Source organism: Micropterus dolomieu, linkage group LG08, assembly GCF_021292245.1.
Source record: "Micropterus dolomieu isolate WLL.071019.BEF.003 ecotype Adirondacks linkage group LG08, ASM2129224v1, whole genome shotgun sequence".
Taxonomy (NCBI): Eukaryota; Metazoa; Chordata; class Actinopteri; order Centrarchiformes; family Centrarchidae; genus Micropterus; species Micropterus dolomieu.
The window spans coordinates 3,093,856-3,106,927 of record NC_060157.1 but is presented as its reverse complement, the minus strand read 5'-3'; the positions used below and the strand labels follow the sequence as shown (position 1 = coordinate 3,106,927).

Genomic DNA, 13,072 nt, shown 5'->3' with positions numbered 1-13,072 from the left:
ATAAATAAATAAATAAAAAGTTTGTGTGTAGAGTTTTGAAAAAAGGAAATATGGTTTTGAAAGTGTGTATAAGCAGTTGTAAAAAACAGTAACTGGGGTTGTGGTTGAAGAGGAGGGAAAGACAGTCAGTGTTGTTGTCTGCTGTGACCACTGTTCCTCTTTAAATGCAGTTTCTCTTCAGATGTTCACTGTTGTCATTTGGTCAATGTGGAGACATTAATATACATATTTATCAGACAGTCTCTTGATATCCTATATATTTATTATTATTATTATATATTATTATTTTTTATTATTGCAACAGCCTTTTCACCTGTTTAACCCAAAAATCTGCTGATCGACTCCAGACTGTCCAGAACTCAGCAGCCAGCCTTTTAACCAGAACAAAGAAATATGACCACATTACTCCTATTTTAGCTTCATTACACTGGCTCCCAGTGTGTTTTAGAATTGACTTTAAAATTCTATTGATCACTTTTAAAGCTCTTCATGGCCTCTCGCCTTGTTATATTTCTGAACTTTTAGTCCCATACGCACCAGCACGTACCTTGAGATCCTCGGGCAGAGGTCTGTTGTCTGTTCCAAAGTCTCGACTGAAAACTAAAGGGGACAGAGCGTTTGCTGTCAGGGCCCCGAGGCTCTGGAACAGCCTGCCCGAGGAAATCAGGTCGGCTGAGTCAGTGAACTCTTAAGTCCCTTCTTAAAACACACTTTTATAGGAGAGCCTTTCCCGATCTTATTTGACTTTATTTTATCCCTTTTATTTTATTGTATTTTACTAATTTTATATTTAACTTAAACGTGTATTTTAGTCTTTTCAATGTTTTCATGCTTTTATCTTGTATTGTTTTTGTATTATTGTCTTTACACTTGTTAAAGCACTTTGTAACTTGTTTTTTAAAAGTGCTCTACAAATAAAGATTATTATTATTATTATTATTATTATTTGTACTGAGAGAGATCTGGGCAAAGTGGAGGATATATACCCTGAAAATTGTTTTGGTGGTCTCTGGTTTTTCAGTTATCTGTGGACAGCTTGAGTCATGACAGGGCAGAAAAACTGATTTTTACATTGTTCATTCTTTATTGTGATGAGAATCTACATCAGCTTTTATTCTTTCATTGTCTATTAATACACACAAATTATACACAGGAGCAGATACAAACATTACCATTAATTAAAGAAAAGAAAATGACAGGAGAGATATAAACTAAAACACATTGTCATGGAAAAAAAGCTAGCTGCCCAGCATGATATTTCATAATTTCAAAAATTATAATTTTATTGATATTACATGGTAAATAATACATATAATAAATATATATAGTCATAAAACGCTGGCATAGCCCACTCACGCCACCAAAGTAACCTGCAAACAGCAAGCCAGTAAATCCACCAGCCAGATCAGCCCTGGGAGTCTGGATCAATCAGCTGACCTTTTGGCTTCTTTGGACAGCAATTTGTCCACGTTAGCAAGCAAGCTAACATTCTCTAATGTCAGCCACCAAAACCCATAATGTTTTTCTCCTTTGCAGGAATGTTAGTTTTGACTTTGAACTTTGTGTTGCTGACGTTTGCAAATTCTGTTTCTAAACTAATGTTTCACACATTTGTTTCTGTAGGGGAGCAGAAAAGAAGGCACCGGGAGCATATCAACATCTCATCCTTTGGATTTAGCCAGAAAAGCAATCCTGAGCCCTTTACATCTGTCCACAGGCTGTTATAGTGAAACCAAGACAGTCGGGGAAGGTCTAATTTTTTAAGTTCTGGTCTGAATCCAAACTGTAATGGAACCACTAACGTCTAGGTCTACGCTGCTTTTTTCCTATTAAAACCTGCTAAAGATCATGTGGACTGCTTCTTGGTGAGAAAGTGTTAATCTACCTGAATATCTGAGTATATGGCAGAGTTGCAGTGCTCAGTGAGACACAAACAGCATCATTTGTGTTGTGTGTGTGTGTGAGTGTAGCGTAGGTCTGGTTCTGATCCCTGCTGGCTGGATCGAGGCTCTCGTAGGTGGATTCAGATGTAGAAGCTGGAGGACAGTTCTCATAGAGGGCGATCTGAAAACAAAAAACACAAACATTTTGACAAAGAATGACCTACAGTGAAATACAGACACATCCCTTTATATACATTTTTGGAGGTGACTCCTGAGAGCAGGAGGCAGGAAACGAAAACCAACACATTACAACCAGTTTGTGCATGAGGGTGGAGACAGAAGCTCTCTGCTAAGCTATATTTGTGAAAAAGAGGATTATACTGCAGAAGTGATTTGGTTTCTGTTGACATTTTGATTATTTTACCCACTGTGAAACCCGTCACTACTCAGTCCACAAACTTTCTACAGCAAGGTTTAAAGTCTGGTGGGGCTGTTAATAAGTTTGATGGTTTTAGGTAACTTACAAAACATTGACGTCCTACTGTTAGTTGGAATAGAATAAAATAGTTGGAAAAGAAACACAGTCCATTCGTGGTTGTACAGCAGTGTAACAGAGTGGAAGCTCTTTACGCACAAATGATCTTTGGCTGTACAGACACAGACCTGATGGAGAAAAGTTTCATTTTTGGCCCTTACAGAAGTAACGTTAATCAGCCAATGTTTTAAGCGGTGAACCTGGCAGTCAGCGCCGGCTAAACATGTAAGATTAAAGATTCAATAACAGATTTGTTAGGGTCAGAGTGAATCTTGATGTCAGAACTCAGGATCCACTCACTGTGTGCCCAAAAGATGTTTATAGTAACTCTCTAATTTTCACTCCTACGTGCAGTGGAATGCTGCACTGTAGGCGTGAAGGAGAGCTGCGCTGCAACACAACAAGGTGACTAAACACAGCAGAGTTCAGTAAAGAAAGGATCAGCATGTGATCGGTGTTATTTAAGCCGATACTATCTATTAAAATTTCTCCTGATTCCAATCCTGAGAATTAACTACTGTCTCCTGCACTGGTACATCTTATCCAACAGAGAGAGTAATCAAAGAGTTAAAGAAAGTCACCTCCGTGTTTGTGCCATCTGAATTTCCTCTGGTCTGCAAACCTGTGAAACAGACAAAAGTATTTTTCTCTATTATAAATGGCGAAACAAACTAAAATAAAATAAAAATAAATAAAATAAAAAAATAAAATCTTCTTGTACAACAATGGCATTCCATCCCGTAGCTGTTGACCACAGTGGTGGACTGACCACCTGACAGTGCCATCTCTAGAGCCACACTCCCAGCACGGCAAAATACTGTGTTCTCTATACTGATCTAACTAGTATTAGCACTCTGTAGGTCTACAAAACCTGCAAACAGCAGGAAAGTAATGCTGTGTATTTCCAAATACCAATTTGCCCGCCCCTCAAATATCAGTCGTTCCACCTCCCCACCCTCCTCATGTATTGGCATTTAGTTGAATTTGTTTGTTTCTTTAACGTGTCTTTCACGCTCATTACATTTTGTGGGTGTGTGAGCTCAGGGACAGTCTGTTCCTCAGATTTGTTCCAGAGAATTACATGAGCAGAGCCACACTGTCAAACTACAGTATGCATTGATGCAAGTCTTTTAAACTTTGACATGAGTGTCCTGACTGAAATGTCATTTTTAATGAGAAATGGGAAGTTTCACTTGTTGTCGTTGCTGTGTAAGTGTTTCCTGTTGCCTCACCTTTAGGTTTGGTGTTCCTCTGAATACAGATTATCATCAGCGTCAGCTCTGAGAGGATGACTATTATAGGAACTACATACAGCAACACAGCGGTGGAGGAGGTCAAAGCTGTGGTGGAGGTTGAAGAAAGAAAGTTTGTTTTCAAGATGCTTCCTGAACATGTGGGACCTGAGGCCCTGTTCATGCAGTGCTGTCAAACTTATTGTAACACCTGAATAGCTGTCTATTTTAAACAAGATATCAAATCCTAAAAACAAAAGAATATAGTTTACATACATACACATGCATTTACATATTTAAGTACTGTAGAAGAACATCTTGTTGAAGAAAAGTTAATTCTTTGAAGAGAAGAACTTTCTGGAACACATTGTGTTCTTTCTCAGTGGGTATAATTCAAGTGGAAATAGCTCATGTCGGAGCTCATTGCACTTAAATACACAAAAATCAACAATATGAGACATAAAATTAAACAAAATAACTATTAAGTATTTCATTTTCAATTCAGTAATATTATACCTGTTACAATCTCAGTAACATGCACGTGCAGAGAGGGCTGCGCTGGGTGCTTGAGCACCTGCCCTTTTGTTCACCCAAAGTGCCCGTTTGTCAATGAAAAATTTAATGAAATAATACAGTTTAAAATTTGTAAAGGCCCTTTTGTGAAGGCCCGCCCAATAAAACTATTAGTAAAATGAATGAATAATAATTTCACAGTAAATATAATGACCACGTGATGACCTTTCACCTGATGACCTCATCCACGACGAGCCCTCCCGTTCAGACACCGTTAGTGTTTCAGCGGCTCTGCCTACAGGACACCTTCGATTCCGCCGGTATGAGGGGTTTGCCACAATGTGCTAGTTGTGGGTTGTTGGATGTATTTTAGAAGAATGACGCAAAGAGCAGCACAGTTGTTGTGTATATTGTTGTCACCTGTAGAAGTAGCGTTAGCTGCTGGCTAACACTGTGCCGACAGCTAATGTTACTTCTACACACAGATAAACAAAGGCCCTCTGTTCACTTCACTGTTTGAGGGAGAAAAGTTTCACGGGCGTCGAGAGGTCTGATCTTTTTTATGTAATTTGACTAAAAACTTTCACTTAAACTAGGATTATTACAGTAATGTACAAAGCATAGTGTGCCTTAAAATAATTATAACAACATTGGTAAAACAGGTTTATACTGATACTTATTCCTCCTACTTCTGCCTACTTATCAGCCCATTTCATTCAGAACAGTATTGGACTAGATTTAGCCTACATTTTAACTGTGTTTACAACAGCAAACCTGCTATATAAACGAAATAACTGGAAATACATGTACCGTAAAACTTCAACTAATAGCCGAGTCCCAAACACCTCCTTTATTGGCCTGGTGTGGGAACACATTTTGACAAATAAAGCCTGCCTCAATTTAACGCCTGGTTTATTTATTATAGAAGTTCTTTGTATGTATAAAACCTCTTAGACCTTTAGCTGCTTCTAAGCTGCTTAGATCGTTAAAACAAATATTAATGTTTAAACAGTATGGTCAATATGTCGATATAGACTTGCTCAACATGGTTAGACCGGTTAGATCCCTCACAATACCACTGTTAAGTTCATTTAACGGAAACAACAAGACCCAAAGTCTAATTCTTCTAGATTTACCGGTGTAACCTGCATGGCTACAAGAGAGGAAAAGGGGAAGAAAGTGCTGACTCACGTTAACTTTGAGGCCCTCGTTAAGCCTGAATGTGTCCGTTCCTTGATTATTTATATTCCTTTAGTCTGTAAGGGTCCACCGATCTGTCTGCTAACTTCTCTCATCCTGCACCGTGTTGTTGTCTGATGTTAGCCTACTTCAAAATAAAAGCGCATAAGCAGTCTGTCGGAGCTACATCAAATGAATGACATGTATTTGATATTATTCGATAATTTTTACATATGTATTAGTCTGTTTGATATGAATAAACTGTTTCATAGTAGTTTCAGTTTTGTGCAAAAAGAATTAAAGGCCTGTCCCATATGGACGCCTGTCCCAAATAAAGGCAGGGTCAATTCAGTGATTATTATGGCTATTATTCAAAGTTTTACAAAATAATATCTGTGTCAATGTAAAGTAAATATAATTCCTGACATCAAAGTAAAGTGTGACGAAGAAAGGGCCCTGTTAGATTATAGAAAAAGGTATGAAATGTTATTGTGAAAGGTAAAAGCTACTCTGTCATGGTTATTATGGGCCAACAGAATGAACATACACTCACACACACACACACACATCTTAGTTTATTTATATAGATTTATGATTACAGACATATAGTCAATCAAAATCCAAATATATCTCAGATTCACAACGCAATATATAAAATCATTATCAAAATATTGCCTATAGACACACACACACACACACACACACACACACACACACACACACACACACCTGTCTATATTTGTCTCACTCTTACCCCTGCCTTGGCCAACCTTGTCCTTTCTCCAAGTTCTCAGAATATTTCCCACATTCTTTTGAATCTGCTATCTTATTTCCTCTACCTGCAGCTCTCTCTGTGCAGCAGTCTCTGTGAGCATCTCCTCTTATTTTCTCATAGCAGTCAGCCTTGGCAGCGGCTGCAGCACTACAGCAGGTCACATATTTGTTTCATCAGCTATTCTATGTTTGTTATGGCTGTGGCTCAGGAGCTAGAGCCAGTTGCCTGTTAATCGGAAGGTTGGCGGTTCAATCCCTGGCTCCTCCAGCCTGCATGCTGAACCCTGAATTACCCCTGGCTGTTCCACCAGTGAATGAATGTGAATGTTAGTTTCTGTTTGAGCACTTAGGCTCAGTGTGTGAATAGCAGATGTAGTGTAAAAGCGCTTTGAGTGGTCGAAAAGACTAGAAAGGCGCTATACAAATACGGAGCATTTACATCTAGTCACAGATCACCACCTGTATTATCAGCAACTTACAGCAACTGTTCCCTGTAAGTTGTCAGCCAACAGTGTTTTAAAGCTAGAGCTGGGTATTCCCTGCGTTTCTTTTTACAAACTGTCACAGCATTTGCTGACATATCGATACAGAAGCATCAGTATACGCACATCAGCAAGGAATACATAACAATATATTTCCGTACCGATATTTTGAGAACAGCCCTATTTAAATCCTTGTTCCATGTGCCCCTTTTATACTTTGAGCACCTGCCCTTCCAAAGGTCTCTGCCCGGCCCTGCTCAGTAATGCGTGTTGCAACGCATTTTAACCCAAAATTAAGTGGTGTTTTGTTTTTTAAGACGATTCATCCTATTTCACCCATCCCCCCCTCGCTATTAATCAGAAGGATAATTTTTCCACCCGACCCACCCGATCCGCAGATATAACTCTGCACATAACTAGAACCCACCAGAATAATGCGGCCATTAAATAGCAGTGAAAGTAACTCAAAAGTAGTGTAAAGCATTACAGTTCAGAGACAGTAATATTGTAATATAACTAATTACTCCCAAATGACAGTAATTAGTAATGTATAATGTATTACATTTTGGAAGTAACTTTCCCAACACTGTTCATTTTTTATGGAAATCACTAACTTCTGATTGGCTGGCAGGTGTCCAGGAAAATCATATGATAGTTCCAGACAACAATTTAGCTACTGACTGAACCGTGTGTGAATCATTCTTCAGCCTAGCACAATGCCTTCAGCTGGATACAGTTCTTTTAAATCAAATGGTGTTGTTACAGCCATTGCTCAATCTAGTCCATCATTGCACACATCCCTTCCATTTGACTAGCTTTCATACCAGTGTTTTCTCATAGGAGTCTCTGTTTATTCAAGTACTAAACAAGTACTTTATTAAACTCATGTACTTGCAAAAAAACATACCGATCTATTTTACATACACACATTAACACATACAAATTGTGGTTTCACATCTTTGACTGGGACCTTCTCCAAAGCCACTGGCTGAGATGCTTTGCTAGGTGCTGGAAGGACAATTGCATGTCATTGCTTTCAGTTATAGACTTTCTATCTATCAAACAGTGTGGATGTACCTCGAGGTGATGCTGTCCCAGTCTGCTGCTGGTCAGTCTGAGAAATCTGTGTTGGTGTGGAGGCTGATGGGTCTGATGTTGAAAAGACCGGTAGAGTCAATTTTGGTTTTGAAGTGGGAACTACGTGAGCTGTGAGCAACAAAAACATGCAGAAATGAACATTTATCAGAGTTCACTGGGAATTTAAAACATCAGCAGCTGTCAATGAAAACTTTCTTCAGACCTCCAGAGACATGAACAAACATTCTCATTCATTTTACTTTTACTTTAAGTGGAAATTCACCATCTGTGACAATGATCTTAAACTCCAGGTAGGAATCTGGTGATGAAGGTCTCCCCAGACCACACCTGTACCGTCCTGAGTCAGACTTGATCAGCTGTGTGATGCGCACAAAGAAAAATCGTCTTCTTTCATTTGAGATGCGGTATCTGCCGCTCTGATTTCTGACACCAGTTGTTTCAGTGAGGATGTCCTCTGGTTTACATTCTCTCTTGCAGAAGAACTTCCTGACTCCAGGTGAAGAAAAGGAGCATCTAACTCTGATATCTCCTCCTTCAGTTCCTGTATGGACAGATGGGATCTGGGCATTGGTGAGACCAGTGTTTCCATCCTGCAGAGCTGTTGAAAAGATGAACAACAATAGTTACTGTCTGAACTTCCTGTAAGATGCTGCAGTCTGATCACAACATTTGCTGCTTCACGTCACACTGGGAGCTGCCCAGTTCAACCAGTCTGTGGCTGAGGATCACAGACTGGCACTGTTATTTCGCTTTTAACATCTCTGTCCTTCTTTTATCCATCTTCTTTTATTATCCTCTGGATAAATAAAGGTTTCAAAACATCAAATGTAAATTATAAAAAGTAACTGATTCCCTCCAGATGATTTAATTTAGAGTTTATTTTCTAGTTTTGCTGCTGTTATGGTTTTTGATATTTTTTGTCCTTTTAACTCTCCTCCTTTCTTCCGTCCTTTTTCTCTGTGAGCCATAAAACTGTGTGAACAATGATGAAACGCATGTAAAACTATTATGTTTTTATGTCAGTAAAAACATCCATTTAGAATTAAATATTAATTTCTATAAAAGTGGAAAACTGTATCAGAGTATACAGCAGAACAGACAGTAACAGAGCCCCAACAAAACACTATGAAATACTGAAATCAGCATTAAAAAGGAGAACCAGACAAAATGTGAACATAAATATTGTAGATTAAAACTTTAAGGTCAGTTTTTAAGCCACAAACCACAAGAGTTCAGTGAGACTTTCAACATTCTGTAACTCTTTCTTCCCGTTTAATCAGAATACAGAACTGACTGACTGTATTTACATCAGAGCTTTAGCAGGATTTGTTAGATGTGTAAACAGTGATCAGTAGGTTAAGAAAAATTATTTAATGTGAAGTAAATACATGTTTATTTATCCAGTTCTTCAATCCATGCAGATTTCTTTTGTTCCTGTTTGTGTGATATCTTTCTGTAAAATCTACTTCATACAGAAGTTATTTCAAATCTTGTGAAGCTACAACAAAGTCCACTAACAGTCAGGCTGAAGCAACAGAACACATAAACTCTGTCACCATAAAAATACAGCAACAAGTAACAAAATTGCACTTTGTGACCTTTGAAATCAAGTAGAGCTGCAACAATTAATCACTTAATGGCAACTATTCTTTTTTGCAATTTCACAGGTCAAAATGTCAAACAGTTGCTGGTTCCAGCTTCTCAGATGTTGGGATTCAACTCTCTTCTAACCGTGTAAGATTATGCCCTTCATTTTCCTTATATATGTGCAGTTCATTTTAAGAAAGTTAACTAAAGAACTATTACTGGACTATATTTTAAAAGATATGTACTATCCTCACAAACTCATATTTACATTGGAAGAGCTCAAAAAGATGGAGGTGAAATCCACATTCTATGTGAGGACTGTTTTCGGACAGACTTGAACATCCATTAAAGTGCCTCATACCTGACTCTGATCATCATATTTAACTCATGAGAATAAATAAAGAAAAAATACATAATAAGAGAGAGAGACAGAAATCCAAAGTGAATACTCACAGAGGAAGAAGAAGCAGATCAAAGTGTGACGGACTTTCATGTTGAGGCTCTGATGGTTTACTGCTGCCTCTCTGACTTCTTCACTGACAAACCAGGAACTTCTAACTTCTTTAAATGATGGAGTCCCTCCTCCAAACACTGCACACACACACACACACACACACACACACACACACACACACACACACACACACACACACACACACACACACACACACACACAGCTCTACTCTCCTCCCCTCTCCATCATCTATATTTGTACTCCAGGGTCTGAGGTTACCTGCACATTTATGTTGTAACACAATCCTCAATGTTTTCTTTACGTCCAGTTCAGTACTTGTGCATTTATATAGAACTGCAATCATCATCACAGACGTCTGTTTATGTTGTCTGATTACTAAAAGTTGATCCACACCTTCCAGCTAATCAGAATCACCTATTTTTTTCTTTATCATCATATTTTACTCACAACATCATTCTGTATTGAAGAAGACTTGATAATTGATTAGTAGTATTGTACTGCATCATATCATATCAGCATATTATGTGTTTGTTTTTGTCTTTTAAAGCAACAAGTAATTATAAATGTCAAATAAAGGCATTATAATTATAAATTTTAAATACTCAAGTAAAGTACAAGTAAGACTGTTTCAGCAGTAATCACCTTTTCCGAGTAAGCTGCTCCTACAAATATCTACACCATTGATACTGTAAAATCAAGGAGAAGCAGTTGACAATGGATGTATGGATATAAAGTTACTGAAAATATCATATTACTGAAACATACTAAAAAATTTCATTATACACTAAATAAGACATTTTGAAAGATTTTACCTTTAACTGTTTTAATCTGTAAGGTGTCCTTGAGTGCTATGAAAGGTATTATTATTTATTATTATTATTATTTGTCTCTTTTGAATGTGCCCCTCAGACAACGGGCCCCAGCCTGGCCCCCTCAATAATCTAGAACCGCCAGTGTCCCTCACAGACCTTTTGCGCCCTTTATCTACACTTTAGTCCACATCTCTCCAGACTTTACCTGAGGGAATTACTTAATAATAATAATAATATTATTATTATTAATAATAACTTAGTTGGAGGTGGTGTGTGTTCGCATAAAACGGGCGTGTTCGGCCGTGCAGGCAGAGATTTTTCGCAGCGGCGCATGCTCTGTATTTCTCCAGAGGAATGCATGTTGGTAGTGTCAGGAAATTATGAATGTAACTAAATCTAATTTTGTGGTGGACAACAAAGCCAGAGAGGCTTGTTGGCTTCGCATTGAGTAAATCTGTAGCCTAATTATCTTCCCATTGTTCTTATTGTAGTTCAAATCTCTATTGTGTATTTTACAGGCTCTTTTATGTGTAATATGATTAAGATGTAAAGGTACAACTGCACATAAGGTCCATTGTAATAAAAAAAAGGAGCCAGCTAGGTAGGCCTAATAATCCGAGAGAAAATTAAATTTCCAAGATTAATCTACAAGTAAAAAACTTGAATATTCTCTGAAATTATAGTCACACATTTATGAGAGAAACTTTGCAAGGCTGCAACATCACACATGTATTATGCATGCAGTGGAAAGTTATATTAAACTTTAATCGGATTTAACAGTGAGGAAAAACTCGTGAGTTTAGCCCACAATCACTATCATGCACCTTAGAGACTTTGCCTTGGATCGGACGTATTCAGAAGAAAACAGAGTGATTTTCAATTTTTTATTATTTATTATCATTTATTTTTTATCATTTATTTTTATTTTCATCTAGGTAATTTTTTCTTCTCTCAGTTATTAGCCTAACCCCCACCCTGGCTCCTTATTTTTGGACACGTAAAATAGTCATCTAAATATGTGAAAACATGGACTATGTTGTAGTCCATGTGTAGGGTAACCTCGAGTTAACCACGAGCAAAACCTGCTCGGAGCAGTTTAGAGATGCGGCGTAAATTGCCATGGCAACAGACCTCGAGTAACACCTATCCACCTTTCGTAGTACGGGTTAATCGGGAAGTTACACCCGACACCAAGTTACTCCTGAAGTTACGTGAATAAGCCAGTTACCCGCTTCGTAGTACAGACCATACATCTAAGTGTATGATGTCATTTTGATAAAAATAAGTAAATTGATTATTTGAAAATGACCTCTCCTCCAGTCTGTAAGTCAAAAACCTGGTGTAGTGACTAAGTCCTAAACTTTAGCCGCGACTGGTTGCTAATTTGGATTATTGTTTCTAACGTGTACTCAGAAAAGCGATCCAGTGTTTTCCAATAGCTTGCAGTTTAAGGCATTTGTTTCCTGCGTCCTTAGAGCGTCCACTTCCAATCCATAACACTAAATCATATAAAGTAAAACAAACAACATAATCCGAGCACAGTAAAAAAAACCTGTTTGCTCCTCTTCAAACACCTGTTTGCATCAGTACAGGAACTTAAATTACATGAGGCCAGAATCGGCCCTAATAACACAATGCAATATCATCATCCCCCTGTGGCTTGGAGGAAAACAACCCATTTGGCTCCTACACCTGGAATACATTTTGTTCCCAAGCTGAGGCTGGTCAGAACAAATGATCCTGTAGTGTGAGGAGCTTACAGACGTCTTAGGCCCCTTCCACACTACAACATTTTTGTTTTAAAACGCAGACCTTTTGCTACATTTCCACCTCCCGTCCAAACTAAAACTGTGAATCCCAAGATCTAAAACAGAGAAGTTTAAAAATGCTGGTGACCCCGTTTTTCGTTTTAAAACTCCAAGGTAACGTTTTGGTGAGGACAGAAGAAAATGGAGGACTTGAGAAATGATGATGCAGACACTCACGTTTGGCTTCCTGATTGGGTCTTATCAGTCACGCAAGGCAAAAACACAAAGCTATTGACAGAGTTATAGTTTTGTTTTTTTATTAAAATATTTTGTACTGTGCAAATAAACCTTAAACCATAAGCCTACTGTGCTGTACCAACAACAATAGCCAATGAGAATGAGCTGACCCTGGAGCGTCACCAACGTGTTGTATATTTGTTCACACTATAAAATGTCTGTGAGGGTTCAGGTCTTAAACTGGACACACACAGAATCAAAGATGCATCTGGATGCAGCCAACCAATGAATGCTCTGCAACTGGGTGACAAAACTGCAAGTTGGGTCGTGCTTAGCTGTGGATTGTCTGTTTTCAACGATCTAATCAGAGAAATATGTTTCTGAAAACCTCTGAGGCAAGAAATAAGCAACCCTGTAAGAGAATCTTGATTCATATTTGATCAGCACTGCCTAGTTTTACAGTTTGCTGTCTGTTTCGTGAGCCTGGTGTGTTGTGTTGAACAGGCTAATTTCCGTA

At 38.2% G+C, this 13,072-nt stretch overlaps 1 protein-coding gene across 1 annotated transcript; it reads right to left on the bottom strand.

Moving 5' to 3' along the window:
* Positions 1–7,649: 7,649 nt before the first annotated feature.
* LOC123974607 (high affinity immunoglobulin alpha and immunoglobulin mu Fc receptor-like) lies at positions 7,650–9,813 on the bottom strand. Its single transcript, XM_046055429.1, has 3 exons — positions 9,737–9,813; positions 7,959–8,294; positions 7,650–7,804 (listed from the first exon to the last, which is right to left on the bottom strand). The coding sequence occupies exons 1-3, from the start codon at positions 9,774–9,776 to the stop codon at positions 7,650–7,652; spliced, it is 531 nt and encodes a 176-aa protein (XP_045911385.1). The 5' UTR covers positions 9,777–9,813.
* Positions 9,814–13,072: the final 3,259 nt, after the last annotated feature.